This window comes from Schistocerca americana, chromosome 1 (assembly GCF_021461395.2).
Source record: "Schistocerca americana isolate TAMUIC-IGC-003095 chromosome 1, iqSchAmer2.1, whole genome shotgun sequence".
Taxonomy (NCBI): domain Eukaryota; kingdom Metazoa; phylum Arthropoda; class Insecta; order Orthoptera; family Acrididae; genus Schistocerca; species Schistocerca americana.
The window spans coordinates 388947007-388974800 of NC_060119.1; the positions used below are offsets into that span (position 1 = coordinate 388947007).

The 27794-nt window shown below is 42.5% G+C and overlaps 1 protein-coding gene across 3 annotated transcripts in view; it reads left to right on the plus strand.

The window, feature by feature from the left end:
* The window catches only part of LOC124601774 (protein similar), a 747040-nt gene that overhangs the window by 377404 nt on the left and 341842 nt on the right, over positions 1-27794 (plus strand). Inside the window, exon 1 of one of the 3 annotated variants that reach the window (XM_047136271.1) lies at positions 12149-12201. The exons of the other annotated variants lie outside the window; for them this stretch is intronic. Coding sequence (XP_046992227.1) covers positions 12164-12201 — 38 coding nt within the window. The 5' untranslated portion in view covers positions 12149-12163. Of the gene's footprint in view, positions 1-12148; positions 12202-27794 lie in introns of those variants that run through there. 3 annotated transcript variants of the gene reach the window in all.

The following is a 27794-nucleotide window of genomic DNA, read 5'->3' on the forward strand; positions in this document are numbered from 1 at the left end:
ATAAAACGCCCCTTTGAAAAATTGTACATGACTGTCCTTAAACTGACACACAATATATTTAGCGCAACGCAATCCGACTTCCAATAATCCCTACAAAAGAATGGCCCTGAGTAACATTAACCTACACCTTTCACAAATCACTTACCCCACAAAATCTTTGTTGCTCGAACTACTGCAATACAGCGAGCGCCACTACTGCCAGCTAAATAAAAGATTCAAACTACGGAAGGCACTAACTACTGATGGGCATAGTTAGCAAACGAAAGATTTTAATAGAGAACAAGCAATGTATTTACCTTAACAGTGTTGAAAAATCATAATATACATAGCAGTTCATGACATCCAGTCTTACAAATTTCAAAACTCCGCCATTTCTCTCCCCACATCCACCACTGCTGGCGGCTCACCTCCAACTGCGCAAGGCTACGCGCTGTTCACATCCAGCTGCCCAACACTACAATGGCAGACAACAATGTAAACTAGCCACAGACTGCACACAGCACAGCCAGTGAACTTCATACAGAGCGCTTACCAATAAGAAAACCTAAACAGCCTACTTACACAATGCACTCAGCGGAAATGTGGTTGAATGCTATTATATGAATACTTGGTGTCTGTTCTGGGTCTAGGGAGCATCCACACTGAAGATATATCATAAAAATCCGTCCAAAACAACGGACACCAAGCATTCGTATACTGAAGAGCCAAAGAAACTGATGTTGTTGTTGTTGTGGTCTTCAGTCCTGAGACTGGTTTGATGCAGCTCTCAATGCTACTCTATCCTGTGCAAGCTTCTTCATCTCCCAGTACCTACTGCAACCTACATCCTTCTGAATCTGCTTAGTGTAGTGATCTCTTGGTCTCCCTCTACGATTTTTACCCTCCATGCTGCCCTCCAATGCTAAATTTGTGATCCCTTGATGCCTCAAAACATGTCCTACCAACCGATGCCTTCTTCTAGTCAAGTTGTGCCACAAACTTCTCTTCTCCCCAATCCTATTCAATACCTCCTCATTAGTTACGTGATTACCTCCTCATTAGTTACGTGATCTACCCAACTTATCTTCAGCATTCTTCTGTAGCACCAAGTTACGAAAGCTTCTATTCTCTTCTTGGCCAAACTGGTTATCGTCCATGTTTCACTTCCATACATGGCTACACTCCATACAAATACTTTCAGAAACGACTTCCTGACACTTAAATCTATACTCGATGTTAACAAATTTCTCTTCTTCAGAAACGATTTCCTTGCCATTCCCAGTCTACATTTTATATCCTCTCTACTTCGACCATCCTCAGTTATTTTGCTCCCTAAATAGCAAAACTCCTTTACTACTTTAAGTGTCTCATTTCCTAATCTAATCCCCTCAGCATCACCCGATTTAATTTGACTACATTCCATTATCCTCGTTTTGCTTTTGTTGGTGTTCATCTTATACCCTCCTTTCAAGACACTGTCCATTCCGTTCAACTGCTCTTCCAAGTCCTTTGCTGTCTCTGACAGAATTACAATGTCATCGGCGAACCTCAAAGTTTTTATTTCTTCTCCATGAATTTTAATACCTACTCCGAAATTTTCTTTTGTTTCCTTTACTGCTTGCTCAATATACAGATTGAATAACATCGGGGAGAGGCTACAACCCTGCCTCACTCCCTTCCCAACCACTGCTTCCCTTTCATGCCCCTCGACTCTTATAACTGCCATCTGGTTTCTGTACAAATTGTAAATTGCCTTTCGCTCCCTGTATTTTACCCCTGCCACCTTCAGAATTTGAAAGAGAGTATTCCAGTTAACGTTGTCAAAAGCTTTCTCTAAGTCTACAAATGCTAGAAACGTAGGTTTGCCTTTTCTTAATCTTTCTTCTAAGATAAGTCGTAAGGTTAGTATTGCCTCACGTGTTCCGACATTTCTACGGAATCCAAACTGATCTTCCCCGAGGTCCGCTTCTACCAGTTTTTCCATTCGTCTGTAAAGAATTCGCGTTAGTATTTTGCAGCTGTGACTTATTAAACTGATAGTTCGGTAATTTTCGCATCTGTCAACACCTGCTTTCTTTGGGATTGGAATTATTATATTCTTCTTGAAGTCTGAGGGTATTTCGCCTGTCTCATACATCTTGCTCACCAGATGGTAGAGTTTTGTCATGACTGGCTCTCCCAAGGCCATCAGCAGTTCTAATGGAATGTTGTCTACTCCCGGGGCCTTGTTTCGACTCAGGTCTGTCAGTGCTCTGTCAAACTCTTCACGCAGTATCTTATCTCCCATTTCATCTTCATCTACATTCTCTTCCATTTCCATAATATTGTCCTCAAGTACATCGCCCTTGTATAAACCCTCTATATACTCCTTCCACCTTTCTGCCTTCCCTTCTTTGCTTAGAACTGGGTTGCCATCTGAGCTCTTGATATTCATACAAGTGGTTCTCTTCTCTCCAAAGGTCTCTTCAATTTTCCTGTACGCAGTATCTATCTTACCCCTAGTGAGACAAGCCTCTACATCCTTACATTTGTCCTCTAGCCATCCCTGCTTAGCCATTTTGCACTTCCTGTCAATCTCATTTTTGAGGCGTTTGTATTTCTTTTTGCCTGCTTCATTTACTGCATTTTTATATTTTCTCCTTTCATCAATTAAATTCAATATTTCTTCTGTTACCCAAGGATTTCTACTAGCCCTCGTCTTTTTGCCTACTTGATCCTCTGCTGCCTTCACTACTTCATCCCTCAGAGCTACCCATTCTTCTTCTACTGTATTTCTTTCCGCCATTCCTGTCAATTGTTCCCTTATGCTCTCCCTGAAACTCTCTACAACCTCTGGTTCTTTCAGTTTATCCAGGTCCCATCTCCTTAAATTCCCACCTTTTTGCAGTTTCTTCAGTTTCAATCTGCAGTTCATAACCAATAGATTGTGTTCAGAATCCACATCTGCCCCTGTAAATGTCTTACAATTTAAAACCTGGTTCCTAAATCTCTGTCTTACCATTATATAATCTATCTGATACCTTTTAGTATCTCCAGGATTCTTCCAGGTATACAACCTTCTTTTATGATTCTTGAACCAAGTGTTAGCTATGATTAAGTTATGCTCTGTACAAAATTCTACCAGGCGGCTTCCTCTTTCATTTCTCTCCCCTAATCCATATTCACCCACTACTTTTCCTTCTCTCCCTTTTCCTACTACCGAATTCCAGTCACCCATGACTATTAAATTTTCGTCTCCCTTCACTACCTGAATAATTTCTTTTCTCTCGTCATACATTTCAGAAATTTCTTCATCATCTGCAGAGCTAGTTGGCATATAAACTTGTACTACTTTAGTAGGCATGGGCTTTGTGTCTATCTTGGCCACAATAATGCGTTCACTATGTTGTTTGTAGTAGCTAACCCGCACTCCTATTTTTTTTGTTCATTATTAAACCTACTCCTGCATTACCCCTATTTGATTTTGTATTTATAACACTGTAATCACCTGACCAAAAGTTTTGTTCGTCCTGCCACCGAACTTCACTAATTCCCACTATATCTAACTTTAGCCTATCCATTTCCCATGGACCTTGCTGTTGGTGGGGAGGCTTGCGTGCCTCAGCGACACAGATGGCCGTACCGTAGGTGCAACCACAACGGAGGGGTATCTGTTGAGAGGCCAGACAAACATGTGGTTCCTGAAGAGGGGCAGCAGCCTTTTCAGTAGTTGCAGGGCAACAGTCTGATTGATTGACTGATCTGGCCCTTTAACATTAACCAAAACGGCCTTGCTGTGCTGGTACTGCGAACGGCTGAAAGCAAGGGGAAACTACAGCCGTAATTTTTCCCGAGGACATGCAGCTTTACTGTATGATTAAATGATGATGGCGTCCTCTTGGGTAAAATATTCCGGAGGTAAAATAGTCCCCCATTCGGATCTCCGGGCGGGGACTGCTCAAGAGGACGTCGTTATCAGGAGAAAGAAAACTGGCATTCTACGGATCGGAGCGTGGAATGTCAGATCCCTTAATCGGGCAGGTAGGTTAGAAAATTGAAAAAGAAACTGATACGCCTGCCTAATGTCGTGCAGAAGTGCAGCACCACGACGTAGCATGGACTTCGACTCTGAAGTGTGCTGTAGGGAACTGACACCATGAATCCTGAAGGGCTGTCCATAAAATAGTAAGAGTACGAGGGGGAGGAGATCTCCTCTGAGCAGCACGTTGCAAGGCACCCCAGATATGCTCAATAATGTTCATGTCTGGGGAGTTTGATGGCCAGCAGAAGTGTTTAAATTCAGAAGAGAGTTCATGGAGCCACTATGTAGCAATTCTGAACGTGTGGAATGTCACATTGCCCTGCTGGAATTGCCCGTCGTAATGCACAATGGACATGAATGGATGCGGGTAGTCAGACGGATGGTTACGTGCGTGTCACCTGTCAGAGTCGTATCTAAACGTATCAGGGGTCCCATATCACTCCAATTGCACACGCCGTACACCATTACAGAGAATCCACCAGCTTGAACAGTCCCCTGCTGACATGCAGGGTCCATGGGCTCATGGTGTTGTCTCCTTGCCCGTACACTACCATCGGCTCGATACAATTTGGGACGAGACTTGCCCGACCAGGCAACACGTTTCCAGTCATCAGCAGTCCAATGTCGGTACTGACGGACCCAGGCGAAGTTAAAGCTTTGTGTCGTGCAGTCATCAAGGGTACACGAGTAGGCCTTCGGCTCCGAAAGCCGTTCCGTTGAATGGTTCGCACGCTGACACTTGTTGATGGCCTAGCATTGAAACCTGCAGCAATTTGCGGAATAGTTGCACTTCTGTCACGCTGAACGGTTCTCTTTAGTCGTCATTGGTCTCGTTCTTGCAGGATCTCTTTCGGGCCGCTGCGATGTCGGAGATTTGGTGTTTCACCTGATTGCTGATATTCACGGTACACTTGGGAAATGGTCGTACGGGGAAATCCCCGCTTCATCGCTATCTCGGAGATGCTGTGTCCATCGCTAGTGCGCCGATTATAACAGCACATTCAAACTCACTGAAATCTTGATAGCCTGCCGTGGTAGCAGCAGTAACCGATCAAACTACTGCGCCAGACACTTGTTATTATATATAGGCGTTGTCAACCGCAGCGCCGTATTCTGCCTGTTTACATATCTCTGGATTTGAATACGCATGCCTATACCACTTTCTTTGGCGCTGGTTTACCTCGATGGTCTAAGAACCCACAACCATCAGTCCAGATTCACATTTACGTTCGGTCTCGAGTGGGAATGTAAAGTTAGCGAGCAAAAAGGACACGGACGGGGACAGCGGGTAAGTGGTGGCGCAAGGTGGGAATATGAGTCGGCTGGGGAGCGTGCCGAGACAGTCCGCGTTTTTGCGATAATCACTGTGTCCGGGTGGTGCATTGGTTAACACAACTACCAACTACCTAGTAAGCAGGAGATCCCGGTTTGTAGTCCTGGTCTGACAAACATTTTAATTCGTCACCGCTGATTCTGCATAAAGTCCCGATGCAGCTGATATCATCAGTTCTTTCCCTTTCCTGTCCTCTCTCCCCGTCCACTTTCAATTTACATAATACTCTTGAATGCTCCGAGACATTAAGGACGTCACCCCTAGGCACTCGACTGGCCGCAGTAGTTCCTTATAAACCAGTGGCCCAAGTCTCCGTTTTGTATCCTTCCACTTTTTTAAATTTAGTGTACAGCTATTGTCTTCCTTTACAATGAATAAATAAATTATTTTTTGAAATCCGTAAAAGCATATGTTCCCTAGCAACATTACTAGCATCGTCAGAATGATATTCGTGCAGTGACTGAGATAATTAGTATAACTTTTTGCTAAGCACTGTAACCATACTCTCAACTGCGTTGATAAGGTCACCTTTGGCGAGTCTTTTGCAGGGAGAGCCACCCGTGTTGCTTTCGGAGCTGAGGAACTACGTGAAGCTAGTGTGGTAGTCAACAAGAAAGGGATTTGACGTCAATGGATTTCAGGCTACGATCAACGTAGCAGCGCACGTGTGTTGCGGCCTCGGCGTAGACGAAGGCGGAATTGCAAGCGGCCAACGCCGAGCCATGTGGAGGCGTCTGTGACGTCCGCGCCGCTGTCTGGCGTGGCCTGTGGCGTGGTGGGCACTGGGGGCGCCCATGGTCCGGGATGGACAGTTTCAGAACCGGCCGCCTGTTTGAACAGGCAGGAAGCCTCTCCGCACACAAACCGACCGATTGCTGGCCGTTACAAACTCTGCCTGTTGACGTCAACAGTAGCCTCTTCGATATATGTTACCAACCAGGTTTCCTTCAAGCGCTCACTGTACTCTCTCTACACAGCACTGGCTCACCAGTCTTTCCGTGCTCAAATGATGGGGAACTCAAATGAAACGGAAAAGAAACACTTACGTCCGGTTGCGGTGCTAGAACGATCTAGATGACGCATTGGTTAACACTCTAGCCTCCCACTTCAAAGGAACGTGGCTCAAATCTTTGTTTTCCCACTCCGATTCATGTCTACCGTGGCTTGTCTAAGATTTTCCAAGCGAATTCCTTGAGGCTTCGTAATCCAGGCCACGCCAGCTTCCGCCCTCTACCCTTTCCCAGCTGAGCGACTACCCTGTCCCTCTAATTTTTGTGCTGTCCGTCTGGTGTTCCGCACTTCCTTCTTGGGTACAAATCATAAACGTTTTCAGTTATGGGGTCGCAATGGAGTGAATTTTTGATGGCCTTGTTATTATTCCGTGCTATAAGAAACTGGCACCCAAACTAAGTAGTAGGAGGTTTTTTATAGTGATCGAAGGAATTACCAGGAATTGCAGCTTTGCATACTCTTTGGGGGATAACTGAAAAAGCATAAAAGCTGTACGCTTAGATAGTGATCTATCTATTACTGCGCCGCATTTTATCTTTTCTGTGATGCAAAATAATGATGTAGCACTGCATGGTAGAGATACATACAAGCGAGGTACTATGTTCTTCAGTCGGAGTATGGACCTGAAAAATGCAGGATTACGTCCTCTTGATTGTATCGTTTCGTATCTAAAAATAGTCCATTATTTTTTGAGCTCGTTTGGGCCGGCTGTGGGCCTTGGTGCGTGCTTTTTTGCTGTAGTCGTCTGCCCCTTTTGGTGTTCTTGTTGAAGTGTATTGGCTGTTCCCTTGTTAGTACCGTGGGCTTTTCTGTTAGCCCAGTAGTCCTTTCTTGCTGAACTTTCCTCGGACCTTTTCGAGGTCTCTTTGTGATTAACTTTTAGAAGGGATATTAGGAAGGGTATGGTTTCAATAGCTAAACTGTGATAGTCATCGCTGTCAGTAATTGATGTTCTGGGAGGTTTTTCTCTATTTGCTTGAACCTCAGGAACCCAGTGGTTTTACCCTAGTTGACTGCTTTGAAAATCTTGTAAGATAGCGCGTGGGGGTCCATTCCCTACAGGTGGCCATAGAAAGCATGTCGTCTTGTTCTGACGACAAGGATCAGATTTTCATGGCGATGGTAGAGTTCGACATTAGGTCTGTACCATTGTCTACCATCTGGCAGAATCCTTTGTCGCACTGTCTTTCTTGTAATTCGAGGATTCTTATGCGATCTTCTTAGTCAGTAATATGCGCTCTGTATGCCCTTCATAATTTGATCTTATTTCGTTTGAGAGCTATCGTTTCACTGAGATCACCTGAGAACCATCCTCCAAGCTACTTTACGATTTTGGCTCTCATGATATGCTTTGATTCTCATCATTCTAAGACATATTTAATATCGGTAATGAATTCGTCCTTCCCTTGTTGATCATGGACTTGTTTTCTCTGCTGTCAAGTCAGTCATGTAAATTAACGTAATGTATCTCCATTAACGAGTATTAAAGCAATGTGTCGCACACTGCAGGGCATTGCTGTAGAAACTGTGAAATCTCACTGCTTTATTTGCGAGGCAGGAGTGAAAGTAGATACTAGGAAAGCGTAGTCTATCGCCAGGCGCTCTGTGTAGAGGACATGAGAGTAGACTTCGTTACAGTCCTACATATGGAAGACAGAGCTGCGGGCGGACATCATGGAAATATTTCTGCTAATAGAGACTGCTTTTGTACATGAGACGCTACGTAAATTTGAGACCCAAGCTAGTCAGCAAAAGACCTGCCTCCAACCCCCTCCCCCCTTCCTCCCCCCCCCTCTCTCTCTCTCTCCCTCCCTCCCTCCCTCCCTCTCTCTCGTGGGGTGAGGGCGAAGGGTAATTTGTTGTACCAATACTGCTGTATTTTCAATTATTGTTCTGAGGCTTGTCAAATGAACGCTATTGCTTCACGCAATCTTTTATACGATTTACATGAATCGCTTTTTTGAAGTTGACCAATTTTGACTGTCGAGAGTGACGATTATATTTTAAAGTTTGAGTAGAAGCCGACCGTCTACTTTTATTTCATGTGCCATTTACAGCCCATACAGGGCAGCAAATAACTTACAATGATCCCTCTTCAGGGCGATTCGCTGTGTTAATATGGCCCCATAACATTTTTTCCCTTTTTTCGGTTGCTTTTATGCAATAACGAGCGTTTTCAGTATCCTTCCCAACGTAGTTGACAATAATTTTTAATAATCCTATAGTAATAATGGTGACATATCGATTCGGAAAGCTAAACTGTGTGTCAAATAGTTCTATTACGTATTCACTCCTTCTGAATCACACTTATTTGCGGACGGTATTACTGTAACTGAACCTTTACAAAGTATCCTCTGGGAAAGGCTGAGCACACCAGAAACGGTAATACGAGATAAGGAATATCATTGCGAGTAAATATAAATTCAAGAGCAAATAATTCAACGGTTTTCAATACCTTCATATTTTTAAAACACAGACAGCCGGCATATGAAGGGACAGCAACAGTGAAAAAATGTTTTCGTGACAAATATAAATTTTTTCTCATACTGCGAAACATAGCATCTTATTTGATCACCGTGTGAGTACCTTTCCCAATTCGCTGAAGGAATTTAGGAAATAAGTTTTTAAAATTTTCTTTGGCCCTTGAATGATTCTATTGTCGATGTACGAGTATTATGCAGAGTTTGCTCCTTCAGTCATTATTTATTTCATTAAAATAACATGAAACGTAGTACCAGCATGCAGCAATCATCTGATGTCTTATTCTTATCACATGATAATACACCACATTCGCTTCCTAGTAATTACTCCTTAACCTTAACGAAGTTAGAGTGTGTAGTTACTTTTTAAGCAAATGTGGAGTACTACGGTTAGGCAACAATATGTATAAGAAGAAACAGGAGCAATGAGGGAATAGTAGAGCGGATGAAGATGAATGCAGCCTTCTGTATGACCAGAGACATACGCAGTAAAAAGAATATATTCACCGGCACACTACAACTCAGCGTCGAGCTATGTGATACTTAAGCGACTAAGACGAAAGCACTAGGAAAATACGATCCAGAACAACTACAGAAAGGTGAAAAATATTAATGAAAATACTAGGTCCTAGAAGAGGTAGTGAAAAGTGAACGCAAAGACCTAGGGAAACTTCAGGAGCTTGAGGACAATATCAGAAAATCAGGCTTAAAAAGTAAGATTTGCGGGGCATGGGATCAGGATTAATAAAGACCGAGTGCGAAAAGAGTATGGGAAACAACGAAGAGGACTAGAGGAAAGACGGGAACCAAGTGGTTTGTTAGTCTAGGATTGGTCTGCACGGCGATCTTGGTAGAAGGGAAAGAAACTTGGAGAAGCAAGTGCACACCGACCAATATGCCACAGATCAACGACAGCGAAGGGTACAGGAAAGGGAAGAGAGTCGCCAGTGTAGCTGACGAGAGACGTGGATATTGAAAATCTCTGAAAAAGAGCTGGAGAACAGAACGGAAGAGAAAGGATGAAGAGGTTCTGGGTCGAGAAGAAAATGCACTTCATGAGGGGGCTACGCATGGTCCTATCGAGACCGTAAAGGAAGAAGAAGGAGGAGAAGAAGAAAGGCGGCAATAAGGCATCTGGTAATGGTAGCTTGCTGACGAACAGCTTCGTTCTTAATTAAATAGCAAATAGTGACGGAATAGCATTCTGTAATGTGTCCAATGTGGTTATTTTTCTTTTAGACAAGGGAGAATGTGCTCGGGAGTAATCTGAACGTTCCATTTTGCTCTCTGTTAACCTTGCATTCGATCACCATGCGTGATGACGTTCATTACATTGAAGACAGGCGTGTTGTGAGCGGCTTTCAGCCCCCACTGCAGTTGCCTTTTGAGAGGAGCAGATGTTTTTGACTCTGGTAGTAGAGGTGGACTCTGAGCAGCTGAGTCGCAACGGTTTGCAAGCCACGCGGATGCCGTGCCTACTCTTATCTCGGCCGGCAGTCATGCCATGCGCTTCTCCGAAACAACCCGACTGCAACGGTTGAGAGAGCACCTTAGGTGAACAACTCGAGCACCAAATCTGTGCCGAGTGAATTGTTGGCGATGCCTCTACTCTTATCTCAAAGTGAACACTGCACTCCGACCATTGCTGACACAAATTCCCCCCCCCCCCCCTCTCTCTCTCTCCCTCCCTCCCCCTCCCCTCCTCCCTCTGCCCTTATGGGAAATGTGAGATTGAGTCCCAGTATGGGTGACCACGAGGTCCCTACACTTACGAATACAAGTCGTCAAGTAGTAAGTTTATTATGTTCACAGTTTTGTTACTTGCCGAGACTTTGACATTCACTAGCAAACTATGCAGAGACACAGTACCATCGTCACATGTAGGGAATTTCGTGTACAAGCGCACCCTGCACCGATGTAACGGACTCTCTACTTCCGGATTCAGAAATTCGTGCAGAAATATAAGCCTTCTAACCAGCTTTAGTCCCCTCCGCTCTTATCCACTCATTAGATAAGACTCCTTTATCCACTACCTAAAAGGTCCACACAAGATTATGATAGTCTCATGCAATCATAACCCGCCTCCTTTGCCACAAAAATGATCATATGCCGAGCGCTCTGCCATGAATGGCTCGTCATCCCTAGATGTTAAAGAAGCTCTAGTTTATCACAAACATAGTTTATACTTTACGCCAAAGTTGATGTACTTTAAATGTCATTTTCTGCTTTTGGCTATTACTGTTTTTATTGTGCTCCTTCAGTTTCGGCTTATGTACAGTGCCGAGTAGAAGGATTCGATGTCGTATTACAGCATAGAAACTGGCTACAAATAACATTGCTCATGTAGGGCTGTGTCACACTTGATGGCAACGGCTGTCATCTGTGTCATGATTAACATGATACATATATTTATGTTGTTAGCTGACTTCAACCTGCATGTAACTATCACAAATGCACGTATCTTATAACTCATGTTATGATAGCCATTGACTCTGTTACCATCAAAGGTGACATCCGATAAGGACGTTGTTATTTTTAACCTGTTTCTATACCGTAATATGACATCGAATCCGTCTGCTTGACACTGCACATACGCCGAAATTGCAACAGTACAGTAAAAATAGTTGCAGCTGAAAGTGTAAAATGACCTCATTTAAAGAACTTTTAGTGGCTGTGGGCCTGCATTACAGGAAGTTATTTGATGTTAATTTCAATTTGAATAGCGCGAGTACTTTATTTTTCACCTTCTTTATTTCTTTGATTAAGGTTTCTTAAAGAACAGTGGCTGGAAGCAAAATTCCACCTGCCATTGAAGAACGAAATATACGATTAGAAGGTACAGAACATCAACCAAAGCTGTGGCCCTGTCTCGGTGATCCGATTTTCGTGGACAAATGTGCAATTAAAAATATTGCATCCGCGGCCCCTTCGTTGAAGGGGAGACGATGAAAGTGTCCTGGATGTCCGGGAATCATCAGTGTAAGAAATTTACTGTTTAGAGCAGCTACTTCCAAAAAATGCGGGATTCATTGACTGCCAAAGCCCAGTGAGGATACGGAATAACAAACGGAAAGACATGATCTACCTATATATATCCTACAAAGTGTAAGAAAGCGCAGAGATACACCTCCTGTGCACTTACTGGTATAATCATTTCTAGCCACTGAGCGATAAGTACTGCCTACGTCATGAGCAGATAGCGCCTGCAGAGAGAATCCGACCGGAAAGTGCTTCAGTATCAGGGAAAAGATAGCAGCGTACGAGCTCGTTTCTGTAATTAAATCGGGCAGTTAAGCGTATTGAAGTGAATCGTGCTTGCTCCGGACGGTTGGAATAAACATGTGTCGAGTGCGACTGCGGGAAGAAGACAGGATTAGGTGAGTGTGTCAGTATGGTGTGTCGAACTACACCCAATTAATTTTGTCCCAGTGATTTCGCATAAATCCCTTGTGCCACTAGCATCTGAAGCAATAATCTTCGTATTTATAGTAGTAATTCTATTACGCTGATCGAACTTTTAGTTCATTTGCTCTACAGTTTCTGACCATCAGAAAGATTAGATTTATTTGTGGAAAAAAAATTAAAGCTGCGAGTGCCGCTTCCTTGTGGTCACTGATATCTGGACTCGCAAGACAAGGAAGAAATGTATCTAGTGATGTGTATTGCGTTTTGTGAGAGGTACCACACATGGTCGCAGGTTTGATATCGAGCACTGCGTTCTTCATATGTTGTTGTTGTTATGTTTGTGTTCACATATTTGTTCACTTGCATTTTTTGACACCAAGATCATTGCAGTGACGGACGTCAACTGTTTCCGCTATCTTCGTTGATAGCGCTGCCATTAACTTACGTATTTCGTCATAGACATTAGACCCAATAAGTGAAGTAAAAAAACATTCAGTGGTGGACACGTGGAGACTATGCTCTGAGGGGGCTGGACACTGAATTGAACATCTGCATATTATAGGTTTTTTTCTGCAGCATTGAGACGGCTGCTTTGAACGTTAGGCGTTTCAGTTAGGCATCCATGTCACACATGCGCAGGTTAAGACGAAGTTTCCTGTTAGAAAACGTGGCGCTGCCCGTTACTGTATAAGCGATCATGCTACCCCCCCCCCCTCCAATTATGTTTGAAAACTATACTTTGCTCTATAATAATCACGTCTACAGTGTAATTATAAACAGTTGTCTTGTCTTCTAAACGTACTCATAACATTTGGCAGAAATGTTCTTAATATATAGCACATTTAACAGATAGAAATCAAGGTTAAAGACATATGAAACGGCAGATGTAAACGTAAACGTACTATAGAGACGTTGTTATGTTTTGCGTAGTGACCTAGCTGCCACCTACAGACGACCAAAGAGAGACAATGTATAGAATGGTACGTGTTAGTTGCTGCAAGAAGACAGACTATTCCCAGATGATTGACAAACTTGTATTGATGACATTATGCTACCATTGGAAAATAATCAAAGAATCATAAAAGCTGACGTTTATGAAGTCGTAGCTAGTATTGCCAAAGGAATGTCAAAGTTAGTACTCGTTCTTAGCAGTGCTTGTTTTACATGTTTGCACTATGACAGATGTAATTTAATTTGATTTCTCGTAATGACTGTGTACATGTGTGACTCATTTTCCGCACATTTACATGATACTTACACATTTAAGTTTTATTTAATCTGTCTGCAAAGAAACAGCTGTATGCAAAATATATCTGGTAGTAAAACTAAGACCAGAAGACCTGCAGAGTTAAATACATTTTTTGCTAATGAGACCTTCCTCAAATAACATTACGTTAATTAGCTGAAGATGCGGAGGTTGCGTTAAATTCGGAACAGTGGATGACTAGGCAGTTTTCATATGCGTAAGATTATGTCAAAGGTGTAATCCACATCATGGCAGAGAAGCCTTGGATTGAATCTCAAAATAAAATAGCATTTTTGTTTTTGCAGCTAATGTATGATTGTATTGCTTTATTAATACTTAAATTTCCTTTTTGTTATATTTGTACCAATCTTTGATTGCAATCTCAGTTCATATAAGTTCCGGTTTAACTTGCACTCCTTTTTCCCCACTTTAAATATAATACGGCTTCATTCTTTTGTGCATATTGTAGTCCAAGTGTATTCTTATCCTCTTCTTATGGAGACTTTAACTTTTGTATTTCTCTGAGCCATATTTTTGTAGTTATATAGCATTTTAAGTATGCAGAAACTTACAAATTTTTCGGGTGAAGTCACGTGAAAGTCAAGACCCAGTGTTGAGGTAACATTACCCGATCTCGCATTCTTATTGTGACTTCAACTTTCAAATGTGTTGTGATTTCACCGGTCTTGGTGAAGTTCTTCTGTGCAGCCGCTGAAAAACTCTCCTCACAGAAGTATGTACTGTTTATGTGTACCGAATTTTGATTTAGTCGATATTTTATTTATTCCTGTTTACTTAATATCAGGTTTAGAAATAATAAATGCCTGAATAACGTCTCACACGATTAAAGAATGCCAGAGGAGAAGGAACCATAGTTTGCTCCGCTATGACGAACCTCAACAGTTTTTTTTATATTAACGGGAGCTGTGGTTATCTTCTACACACATCAAAAAACGTTTTTCATCACCCTGGTTCCCAGAACTCCTGAAGATAGACGTTGACTGTGGATATTGTATCACAGACACAGTCCTTTTGACTGTTCAGAGATGTCACTAAACCCGCCCAAAAAACGTAAACAACCATGCGTGAGCAGCGCCTATTAGACGGAGGGGGTCCAACAGCTGACCAGTTCCAGTCTTTCCACCAGGAAGGAGGTACACGGCTCGTGTAGTCTGTAGCTCAACCATGCCTAGACAGTCAATACCGCGGTTCGATCGCGTCCGCATGGTTACTTTTTGCCAGGAAGGGCTCTCAACGAGGGAAGTGGTCCAAAATGGTCCAAATGGCTCTGAGCACTATGGGACTCAACTTCTGAGGTCATTAGTCCCCTAGAACTTAGAACTAGTTAAACCTAACTAACCTAAGGACATCACACACATCCATGCCCGAGGCAGGATTCGAACCTGCGACCGTAGTGGTCTCGCGGTTCCAGACTGCAGCGCCTAGAACCACACGTCCACAACGGCCGGCGAGGGAAGTGTCCAGCCATCTCGGAGCGAACCAAAGCGATGCTGTTCGGATATGAAGGAGATACAGAGAGACAGGAACTGTCGATGACATGGCTCGCTCAGGCCGAACAAGGGCTACTACTGCATTGGATGACCGCTACTTACGAATTATGGCTCAGAGGAACCTTGACAGCAACGCCACCATGTTGAATAACGCTTTTCGTGCAGCCACAGGACGTCGTGTTACGACTCAAACTGTGCGCAGTGGTCTGATGATGCGCAACTTCACTCCCGACATCCATGGCGAGGTCCATTTTTGCAACCACGACACCATGCAGCGCGGTACAGAAGTGGCCCAACAACATGCCGAATGTACCGCTTAGGATTGGCATCACGTTCTCTTCACCGATGAGTGTTGCATATGCTTTCAACCAGACAATCGTCGGAGACGTGTTTGGAGGCAACGCTGTCAGGCTGAACGCCTTAGACACACTGTCCAACGAGTGCAGCAAGGTGGAGCCTCCCTGCTGTTTTGGGGTGGCATTATGTGGGGCCGACGTACGCCCGCTGGTGGTAATCGAAGGCGCCGTAACGGCTGTCCGATACGTGAATGCCATCCTCCGACCGATAGTGCAACCATATCGGCAGCATATTGGCGAGGCATTCGTCTTCATGGACGACAATTTGCGCCCACATCGTGCACATCTTGTGAATAAATTCCTTCAGGATAACGACATCGCTCGACTGGAGTGGCCAGCATGTTCTTCAGACATAGCCCTATCGAACATGCCTGGGATAGACTGAAAAGGACTGTTTATGGACGATGTAACTCACCAACCACTGTGAGGGATCTACGCCGAATCGCCGTTAAGGAGTGGGACAATCTGGGCCAACAATGCCTTGATGAACTTGTGGAAGTATGTCTCGACTAATACAGCCATGCATTTATGCAAGAGGACGTGCTACTGGGTATTAGAGGTACCGGTGTGTACAGCAATGTGGACCACCATCTCTAAAGGTCTCGCTGTGCAATGTACGGTTTTCATGAGCAATAAAAGGGACGGAAATGATGGTTATGTTGATCTCTATTCCAGTTTTCAGTACTGGTTCCAGAACTCTCGGAACCGAGTAGATGCAAAACTTTTCTTGGTGTGTGTATAAGCGAAGCTCATAGCATGTGAAACTCAAGTAAAAGTTGGTGTTTGATAATATGCTGTTTTTGTTCTAATAACTTTGACTTACTAGAGATATAATTTACGCCAGTAAAGACAACCCGCTCTCGTTACGAACAAGTCACGAATATTCACCACCCAATATTTATTTTCATAGAGCTGTTGCTTACTGAGGGTTGACTGTTGCTACGCTTCTAGGTAATTTTTAAATTGACAGGTAGTACTTTATTGCTACCTTCTCTTTAATAAAAACAAGGTGAAGTATGTTATCTGTGATTGCGGTTTTCTGTCAGCTATAGTATAGAAAATGATAAATAGATGCTGAGTATTGCTTATTTTCACTAGCGAATTTTAGTGTTTGTTTGCATAAAAAGTTTGTTACGCAATGGGTAGTCAATATTATCCAATAATTAATTTGGACGGTATTTCTACTACTGGCACATAACTGCGCGGGAGACTGGTTGCATAAGAATAATGAATGGCAGTTCTCGACAAAGGAAACAATTCCACATCATTGTCCGAAAATACAAGCATGGTTGGGCTGGCCTCCGTCTCTGATGACCTTAAAGTTGACAGATATTTTAAACGCTAAACGTCGGTTTATTTCCTTGTGTCACATTTTCGAGCTGGGTCCCGTGTTAATTTCATCAAATCTGAGTCTTGGATTCTCATTAGCATATCGTTATGTACCGTAGTGAAGATTGTTAATTCAAAAGAAAGACTAGAGAAATCAGTTCAGCGATTTGTTTCAAGTGATGACTTTCTTAGAATTGATAATTTGTTTACTACATTGATGATGCAAGAAGCTACACTAATCTGTGGTGTAGTGTTGACATCTTTTTAACCGTGATTGTACTACAGAATTTGATCGTCTGCACCAGTCACCGTATGATGGTTATTTATTCACGCTATTACTTTCAGGTTTGACATCTCGATACTAGGCGATTACGTACATATATATGAATAACAATTAAAAATATGGTTTTCGTGTAGTCCATTACAATAATATGTGAAAAAACTATATTCGAAAAATAATTACTCAAGTGCTCCTTCAAAATCTCCAATAATTACTCAAGTGCTCCTTCAAAATCTCCATATGCGTAAGAATTTGTTGTTCGATGTGACTAGCTTCTATGTAAGTGATTAGCTTGTGTTTAAGACACTGATGGTGTTGGCGCCGTTTCTTTGTCCTGAACTGGTATGGCAAGGGAAAAAGGCGAGAATTTTATTAAGGCCAAGTTATTTCTTCGGCTACACAATGATTTTGGGATGCTGAGTCATGCGCGAAATTTATGTGCTTCAGACTGCGCAACTGAAAATGTGCTGATTGTCTGCTTGTGCCACGTTTCTTAAAGCTTACCAATCGTTCGTACGTTCGTTGCTGCAATTTGCGTGGTACTTGCTAACTGTATTGTATTGTATGTTAACCGGGGGGCCTAGAAACGACGGAGAGACTCCGTCCCGCCGCAGCCGCAGAGGTCTACAACCCCACGACGACTATCGCAGTCCACTTCACCCCTTCGCCGCCCCACACCGAACCTCTCTTTCAGGGTTATTGTGCGGTTTGGCCCCTGGTACCCCCCCCCCCCCCCTCCCTCCCTCCCAGGGAACGTCTCACACCAGACGAGTGTAACCCCTATGTTTGCGTGATAGAGTAACGGTGGTGTACGCGTACGTGGAGAACTTGTTTGCGCAGCAATAGCCGACATATTGTAGCTGAGGCAGCATAAGGGGAACCAGCCCGCATTCGCCGAGGCAGATGGAAAACCGCCACTCTCCGGCTCACCGGACCTTGACGCAAGTCCGCCGGGCGGATTCGTGCCGGGGCCATGCGCTCCTTTCCAATCTGGAAACCCGTGCGTTAGACCGCACGGCTAACTGGGCGGGCTTGCTTACTGTTCAAGCACGACTCTACGTGTTTCACGTGGTAGATTCACTGAGGTAACAAAAGTCACGGGATACCTCCCAATATCGTGTCGTTTATACTATTCAACGGGCATTGGATTCTGTGTATCCTTCAATCAATCCATTGTTCAACTAAGTCAATTAAATATGAGGCAAGGAGTCGATCACACTTGTAATCAGCACTGAAAAAAGACAGGATCCGTCTGATTAAAGTTTTCTCTGACAAATAATTCACTCTATGGCTCGCGGTCTATAGGCGTGGTACGAGCAAGGAAAGTCAAGTTCAGAGTTGAGTTCGAAAGTTATTTCGTAGCACGTAAAAACCAGAAGCGAACGTTTTTCACGCTCTGTGGTAAAACTGTTATCTCAAGAAAGCTCTGCCGCTCTCGTGAATGCTTTTATTTTGTAATGCTGAGACCGGCAATAGCTCGAAATCATCGTTTCTCAGTAACTCAGTGATGTCGCTGCTCCAGCCCTGTGTGACGTTTCCACTCGCTCGCAGTGTCAGCAGCTCTGTGGTCTTTTGACAAGCTAGCTGCCACGAAGTCGACGGCGGCCACAGCACTGCCTCACGTCCCACGCCATTGCCTGGCCAGGCGTGGCGGTGAAACATCCTTCACAAAAGCCATCCTCTCACGGGGCGTGAAAACGCACGTTTACGAGGAGCTGCTGACGTCACAGCATGGAATTTCACGTTCCACTACACCGCGGAGCGTGAAATAAAGGATCTGGCACGTCAGATTTTTGCCTCGTGAAGAGGAACGTGGCCAATGAAGTTCAACTTCGACTTCGTCACAATCGGAACATAGGAGCCGCCGTATTTTATGGCGTTAAACATCGTATTTGGCGGATTTTCTTTCTCGTAGAATACGTGGCATAAATGTAAAGTACTTCAGAGCATCAGAAATTTGCGGATCTCTCTAAAACGCTACGAAAAGAAAAGAAATAAAGGGAACTACATATCGGTAGGTGGAAGCCAGTCTGTAGTTGATGTTGTTAGTGTTATACGATGAAGCACATTATTCCAGAGTGGTGGTAGCCAATGCTACATCAAGAATATTGCCCAAACTGACCTTAACGATATTCGATTTAAAACCGGAAGTGAGATGAAAATTCAATTCAGTTAACGAATAACTTCTGCTAGTATATATCTCAGATCATGTTACAGTGTTACGTAGTTTTCCTCTACAAGCAATTCGCTGTTCAAGCCATCGACGAGTCCAAAATCTTCTTCGCAATTTTCTCCGCCCTTCTTCGACAATCGCTGACAATAGTTAACACAGATATTTTGTGAGCGTCCATTTTCGTAAACAAACTGCGTAGTTTGCGAGCCAGATAAAGCAGGCAACCGCCGCTGGAGAGCGCTGAGAGTGGAAATCACGCCAAACAGCTCGTTCCTTGCGCCGACTGCGCTCTCTCACATGAGATCTAATGCCTCGCCCGCGTCCACGTCAGCATTAGCTGCCACTTGTTGTGTGAGGACGGCTTAAGCGTTAACGCAATCTCCATTCCTTCACGTTCTTTTTACCACAGATCATCTTTAACGGTGATAACTACTTTGTGTCGATTATGGCCAAGTAATACGAAGGACTCTTAGCAAGTGATTTTTCATTACGTACCTAAACAAATCAGTTTGTGTGAGATTCATTTCTAAGAAACAATAATTTACTTTGCACGCAACCATATTTCTGAAAATTCTCCGAGTGATAGATTATCTGCGATTGTTAGTTAATGTAAAACAGTTGTATTTTCAGTCACGGCCACAAACAACTTGCACAGCTATTATCACTTTCAGCGTTTAAGGAATCTTCAGATAGCCAGTCCTACAGAGAGAAGATTATCGTTTCTTCGTAGGGACTTCAGAACGTTGGTTAAACGTGTCGTCCCACGTTGAAACCATTGCGCATTACGACCACGTTTTCAGAAGAGACGCACTCTGAAGTTAAAGCACACGAGACAGCGCGACTCATGTCGGCAAAATGTGTAAGTTACACACAGATTCACCGTCAAATTATGGCTGTATATCGACCATACCTGCTACTGTCAGTTGGAAGCAGTTGTTAACTAAAACTTTGCATGACGAACAAATGTTGCGATCTCAAACACAAATAGAATAGAAGAAGACGTGCCCAGAGGAATCAAAAGCGACAGCAGATAAATATAGAGTTACTCGCAGTCCTTCATTGATGATATGCTCTCATTTTTGCCGTGATTGTCTGTTCGATCGTTGTTCCATCAATATTTTAGTGTGATATACTGATGATTTTTCTCTACGTGGGCTATATCACACTAGTATTTGTGATTGTGACTGAAAATATAACTGATTAATAAATTGCGAAGTGTGAGTCGATGACTGTATGGTAAACTGTTGAAACAACAAAACACTCCGTGAACTACTATCTAAATCTATGTTTATTGGTTGCAACTCGTTTCGGATCCTTCCATCCGTTACGTCTTCAGGTGATAATCTTCGACATAGTCACCTAAGTATGGAACTAAGTCTCCGAAATGTGCAGTGATTAATAAATGTAAGTGCTTAAGACTGGCTACGCACATTTTTCGTTGCTTTGAAAATATTGTACTATTTTTCCGTCACCCACTTCTGTGAAGGATCTGTTCTTCGGTCGTTTTTGATCGTCCTGCCAGCGTGTATAACTGAATGACTGTGTTCCGCTTGTAGAACTTAAAGTTGTGCATCGAAATAAAGAAGTACGTATAATTAGCATCCTGCGTTTCTCTTTAAAAAGGTAACTTGATACAAGCACCTCCTGGTAACTAAAGCCGGCCGCGGCGGTCTAGCGGTTCTGGCGCTGCAGTCCGGAACCGTGGGACTACTACGGTCGCAGGTTCGAATCCTGCCTCGGGCATGGGTGTGTGTGATGTCCTTAGGTTAGTTAGGTTTAAGTAGTTCTAAGTGCTAGGGGACTTATGACCTAAGATGTTGAGTCCGATAGTGCTCAGAGCCAGAGCCTGGTAACTAAAGGCAGATGTCACAACGTCATTGTGCCGTTTTCCCCGTCTTATCGATCGTTTGCTTAATTCCAACAGCGCTGTTCGCGGAACGATCCATGTTGTTTACTGAACATTTAGCTTTAACGCAGCGGATTAAATTATTTGAAAAAAGTATTTATCTGTCACTTGGTACGCGATAACACTCTCTATAATTGAACGGTAAGTTTCCGAAGACAACGTGGTAATACACCATTGCCACGGGCGGATGGAAGTTGCGTAATGTAGAAGTATCCATTCTCAGCGTATAGTCGTCACAGTAATTTTTCATCCAAGCTACAGATGGAACGATTATGCTAGTGGAGGAACCATGTTTCCGGGGCGTAATAGAGTGATCTGTCATCTGCTTTGTCGAGCATGAGCTATCGTTTCCACAAACATTTCCGTTTTAGACAAGTAATACTATGTCACTTAAGTTGAGCACTTAACAGTGTACAGCTAACGTCAATTCAGAATAATCATATTTTGACGACGTATTATGTCCCGTTGACCATGACCTAATTAGAGACGGAAACAAACTAGGATTGAGGAGAGGAAATTAACTGTGTCATATTCAAGGAAACCATCCCACCATTTGCCTTAACTGAATTTAGGGTGAACCTCGGAAAACTAAATGTGTATGATCGGACGGGCTTTCGAACCATCATCCTCCCGAATGCGAGTCCGGTATTTGATGGAATGTAGTTCAGGAATCCAATGATGACTCTGTACAAAATAGACATGCATTGAAAAAGAAAGAAGAGCATTAGCCATTCTGTGTATGATGCAAAAAACAAAAGTAAAAGCTTGGAAACAAGTAATAGCACGCATTGAAGAGGAGCTAGTTCAACATACAGCTAAAGAAATTCCTTCAGGTAAAAAAAGCAGCCAGGTGAAAAATCAAGTGTAAACTATTTGTTAATGATGTTGTTGTCGTCGTGGTCTTCAGTCCAAATACTGGTTTGATGCAGCTCTCCATGCTGCTCTATCCTGTGCAGGCTTCTTCATCTTCGACTAACTACTGCAACCTACATCCTTCTGAATCTGCTTACTATATTCATCTCTTGGTCTCCCTCTACGATTTTTACATTCCACGCTTCCCTCCAGTACTAAATTGGTGATCCCTTGATGTCTCAGAGCGTGTCCTACGAACCGATCCTTTCTTCTAGTCAAGTTGTGCCACAATTTCCTCTTGTTCTCAATTCTGTTCAGTGTGTCCTCATTAGTTACGCGGTCTACTCATCTAATCTTCAGTATTCTTCTGTAGCGCCACATTTCAAAAGCTTCTATTTTCTTCTTGTCTAAACTGTTTATTGTCCATGTTTCACTTCCATTCGTGGTTACACTCGATACAAATACTTTCAGAAAGGACTTCCTGACTCTTAAACCTATACACAGTGTTAACAAATATCTCTTCTTCAGAAATGCTTTTCTTGCCATTGTCAGTCTACATTTTATATCCTCCCTACTTCGACCATCATCAGTTATTTTGCTTCTCAAATAGCAAATTCCATTAACTGCTTTATGCGTCTCGTTTCCTAAATTGGTTCAAATGACTCTGAGCACTATGGGACTTAACTACTGTGGTCATCAGTCCCCTAGAACTTAGTACTACTTAAACCTAACTAACCTAAGGACATCACACACATCCATGCCCGAGGCAGGATTCGAACCTGCGACCGTAGCAGTCGCGTGGTTCCGGAGTCTCGTTTCCTAATCTAATTCTCTCAGCATCACCTGATTTAATTCGACTACATTCCATTATCCTCGTTTTGCTTTTGTTGATGTTCATCTCATATCCTCCTTTCAAGACACTGTCAATTCCGATCAACCGCTCTTCCAATTCCTTAGCTGTCTCTGACAGAATTAAATGTTGTCGGCAAACCTCAAAGTTTTTATTTCTTCTCCGTGGATTTTAATTCCTACTCCACATTTTTCTTTTATTTCCTTTACTACATGCTCAATATACTGACTGAATAACATCGGGGACAGGTTACAACTTTGTCTCACTCCCTTCTTAACCCCTGCTTTCCTTTTGTGCCCCTCGACTCTTATAACTGCAATTTGGCTTCTGTACAAATTGTAAATAGCCTTTCGCTCCCTGTATTTTACCTGCCACCTTTAGAATTTGAAAGAGAGTATTCCAATTAACATTGTCAAAAGCTTTCTCTAAGTCTATTTATCTTAACCTGTCTTCCAAGAGGAGGGGGGTCAGTATTGCCTCGCGTGTTCCTACATTTCTGTGGAATTGAAACTAATCTTCCCCGAAGTCGACTTTTGCCAGTTTTTCCATTCGTCTGTAAAGAATTCATGTTAGTGTTTTTCAGCTGTAACTTGTTAGATTGATAGTTCGGTAATTTTCGCACCTGTCGGCACCTGCTTTTTTGTGGAATTGGAATTATTATATTCTTCTTGAAGTCTGTGGGTATTTCGCCTATCTCATACATCTTACTCACCAGATACAGGAGTTTTGTCATGGCTGACTCTCCCAAGATTGTCAATAGCTCTAATGGAATGTTGTCTACTCCCGGGGCCGTGTTTCGACTTACATCATTCAGTGATTTATCAAATTCATCACGCAGTAACATATCTTCCATCTCATCTTCGCCGCGCTGGATAGCCACGAGGTCAGTGGCGCCTTGCCGCGGTTCACGCGGCTCCCCCGTCGGAGGTTCGAGTCCTCCCTTGGGCATGGGTGTGTGTGTTATCCTTAGCGTAAGTTAGTTTAAGTTAGATTAAGTAATGTGTAAGCCTAGGAACCGATGACATCGGTTGCTTGGTCCCATAGGAACTTACCACATATTTCCAGATCTCATCTTTCTCTACGACCTCTTCCATTTCCTCGATGTTGCCCTCAAGTGCATCTCCCTTGTATAGACTCTATGTATACTCCTTACGCCTGTCTGCTTTCCCTTATTTGCTTAGAGCTGGTTTTCCATTTGAGCTCTTGATATTCGTACAGATGGTTTTCTTTTCTTCGAAAGTCTCTCTTACTTTCCTGTAATCAGTATCTATCTTACCCCGAGTGATACATGCTTCCACATCCTTACATTCGACCCCTGGCTATTCCTGCTTAGCCATTTTCAATTTCCTGTCGATCTCATTTATGAGACGTTTGTATTCCCTTTCGCCTGCTTCATTTACTGCATTTTTATATTTTCTCCTTTCATCAGTTAAGTATTTATTGTGTTACCCAAGGATTTCAACTAGCCTTCGTGTTTTTACGTACTTGGTCGTAAGATACCTTCACTGTTTCATCTCTCGAAGCTATCCATTCTTGTTCTACGGTATTCCTTTCCCTTGTTTTTGTCAATAGATCCCTAATGCTCCCTCTGAAACTGTTTACAACCTCTGGTTCATTCTGTTTATCCAGATCACATCTCCTTAAGATCTTACCTTTTTGCAGCTTCTTCAATTTTAATCTACAGTTCATAGTCAGTAAATTGTGGTCAGAGTCACATCTGCCCTTGGGAATGTCTTACAATTTAAAACCTGGTTTCTAAATCTTTGTCTTACTTTTATATAATCAATCTGAAATCTTGCGATGTCTCCATGTCTCTTCCACGTACACAACCTTCTTTCATGATTCTTAAACCAAGCGTTAGCTATGGTGAAGTTATGACCTGTGCAAAATTCTGCCAGGCGGCTTACTCTTTCATTTCTTACTCCCAGTCCATATTCACCTACTACTTTTCCATCTCTTCCTTTCCCTACTGTCGAATTCCAGTCCCCCATGACTATTAAATTTTCGTCTCCCGTAACTATCTGAATAATTTCATTTATTGTCTATCTTGGCGTCGATAATGCGTTCACTATGCTGTTTGTAGTAGCTTGCCCGCTTTCCTCTTTTTTTATTCATTACTAAACCTACTCCTGCATTGCCCCTATTTGATTTTGTATTTATAACCCTGTATTCACCTGACCAGAAGTGTTGTTCCTCCTGCCACCGAACTTCACTAATTCCCACTATATCCAACTATAATCTATCCATTTCCCTTCTTAAATTTTCTAACCTACCTGCCGGATTAAGGGATCTGACATTTCGCATTCGGATCCGATAGAACGCCAGTTTTGTTTCTCCTGATGTCGACGTCCTCCTGAGTAGATCTGAATGGGAGACTACTTTACCTTCGGAAGATTTTACCCCAGAGGCTGCCATCATCATTTAACCATACAACAGAGCTGCATACATTCGGGAAAAATTACGGCTGTTGTTTCCCCTTGCTCTTAGCCTTTCGCAGTACCAGCACAGCGAGGCCGTTTTGGTTGATGTGACAACGGTAGTTCAGTCAGTCATCCAGATTGTTGCCCCTGCGACTACTGAAAAGGTTGTTGCCTCTCTTCAGGAACCACATGTTTGTCTCTCCTCTCAACAGATACCCCTCCGTTCTGGTTGTACCTACGGACCCGCGGTACGGCTGTTTGTATCGCTGAGGTACGCAGGCCTCCCCCACCAGCGGCAAGGTCCCATGGTTCACGTTAATGATACAATATAAAAAACTGAAACAGCTATAAATATTCTGTAAGTGTGAAGGAATAGCTGTAAACAATGTCCTATAAAGATAAATAACGTTAAAAAAACAGAGTTACTTGCAGCCTCAAAATAAAATCGTAATAGGAAGAGAATTGGCAAAGCAGGCAGGCCGTTTACATTACTGAGTATAGTATATGAAGCTTTATAGAAGAACAGCAGGGCATGTATAACAATCAGAAAATTTTCTGTCGACCTTGAAATACGTCATGATGAGAAAGTTGGTGAAGAGAGTCGCTTGGACGGGATGCTGAAGAGTGAATACCATAAAGACTTTAGCAGCGTTTAGAAGCTTTTGGTATGCAAGTATAGAAGGAACTCTAAAGTGCGAGTTGGAAAAAGAGATGTAATGTGAGAGTTGGAAATAAAAAAGAGGTAGCATAAAAGAAGGTGAATGAGACTTGGCAAATAACTATGCGAAACAATAACAGCACTTGAGTGAGAACAGAAGGTCAAATACATGATGCATTACAAGGAACAGCCAATGAGGAGTGGTCGAGCGGTTATAGGCGCTACAGTCTGGAACCGCGCGACCGCTACAGTCCCATAGTGCCATTTTGGAACAGCCAATGAATACGAAATCCGTGGAAGGAAAATGTGCAAGATAATTTGAAAAAAATCATTAGCTTGGAAACACGCAAGATTTGTTATTATTATTATTATTATTTCTTTACTTTCTCAGACGTTAAGTCTGGTTAAAAATGGAAAGTGACGCGGACCTTGATCAAGCATGACTTCCTTTTAACTGTACGGTATATGTTACATTGTATTTAGGAACTTTCGGGTTATTGAACACGTATCAATAATTACGGATTTCTGTAGTTGTATATATACGTTTGGATGTAGCTGTACTGCGTTGATGTACTGGTGGATATTGTGTGGTATGACTCCTGTAGTTGATAGTATAATCGGTATAATGTCAACTTTATCCTGATGTCACATGTCCTTGACTTCCTCAGCCAGTTGGATGTATTTTTCAATTTCTTCTCCTGTTTTCTTCTGTATATTTGTTGTATTGGGTATGGATATTTCGATTAGATGTGTTAATTTCTTCTTTTTATTGGTGAGTATGATGTCAGGTTTGTTATGTGGTGTTGTTTTATCTGTTATAATGGTTCTGTTCCAGTATAATTTGTATTCATCATTCTCCAGTACATGTTGTGCTGCATACTTGTATGTGGGAACGTGTTGTTTTATTAGTTTATGTTTTATGGCAAGTTGTTGATGTATTATTTTTGCTACATTGTCATGTCTTCTGGGGTATTTTGTATTTGGTAGTATTGTACATCCACTTGTGATGTGATCTACTGTTTCTGTTTGTTGTTTGCAAAGTCTGCATTTATCTGTTGTGGTATTGGGATCTTTAATAATATGCTTGCTGTAATATCTGGTGTTTATTGTTTGATCCTGTATTACAGTCATGAATCCTTCCGTCTCACTGTATATATTGCCTTTTCTTAGCCATGTGTTGGATGCGTCTTGATCGATGTGTGGCTGAGTTAGATGATACGGGTGCTTGCCATGTAGTGTTTTCTTTTTCCAATATATGAGTGATTGCTTTGTGTATTTTGCTAGTTTCTGCCCGTTCTAGAAAGAATTTTCTTAAATTGTCTACCTGTCCATAATGTAGGTTTTTTATGTCGATGAATCCCCTTCCTCCTTCCTTTCTGCTTAATGTGAATCTTTCTGTTGCTGAATGTATGTGATGTATTCTATATTTGTGGCATTGTGATCGTGTAAGTGTATTGAGTGCTTCTAGGTCTGTGTACTCCATTTCACTACTCCAAATGAGTAGGTCAATATTGGTATAGCATAAGTATTTATAGCTTTTGTCTTGTTTCTTGCTGTCAATTCTGTTTTCAGTATTTTTGTTAGTCTTTGTCTATATTTTTCTTTTAGTTCTTCTTTAATATTTGTATTATCTATTCCTATTTTTTGTCTGTATCCTAGATATTTATAGGCATCTGTTTTTTTCCATCGCTTCTATGGAGTCGCTGTGGTTATCCAATATGTAATCTTCTTGTTTAGTGTGTTTTCCCTTGACTATGCTATTTTTCTTACATTTGTCTGTTCCAAAAGCCATATTTATATCATTGCTCAATACTTCTGTTATCTTTAGTAATTGGTTCAGTTGTTGATTGGTTGCTGCCAGTAGTTTTAGATCATCCATGTATAGCAAATGTGTGATTTTGTGTGGGTATGTTCCAGTAATATTATATCAATAATTTATATTATTTAGCATGTTGGATAGTGGGTTCAGAGCAAGACAAACCAG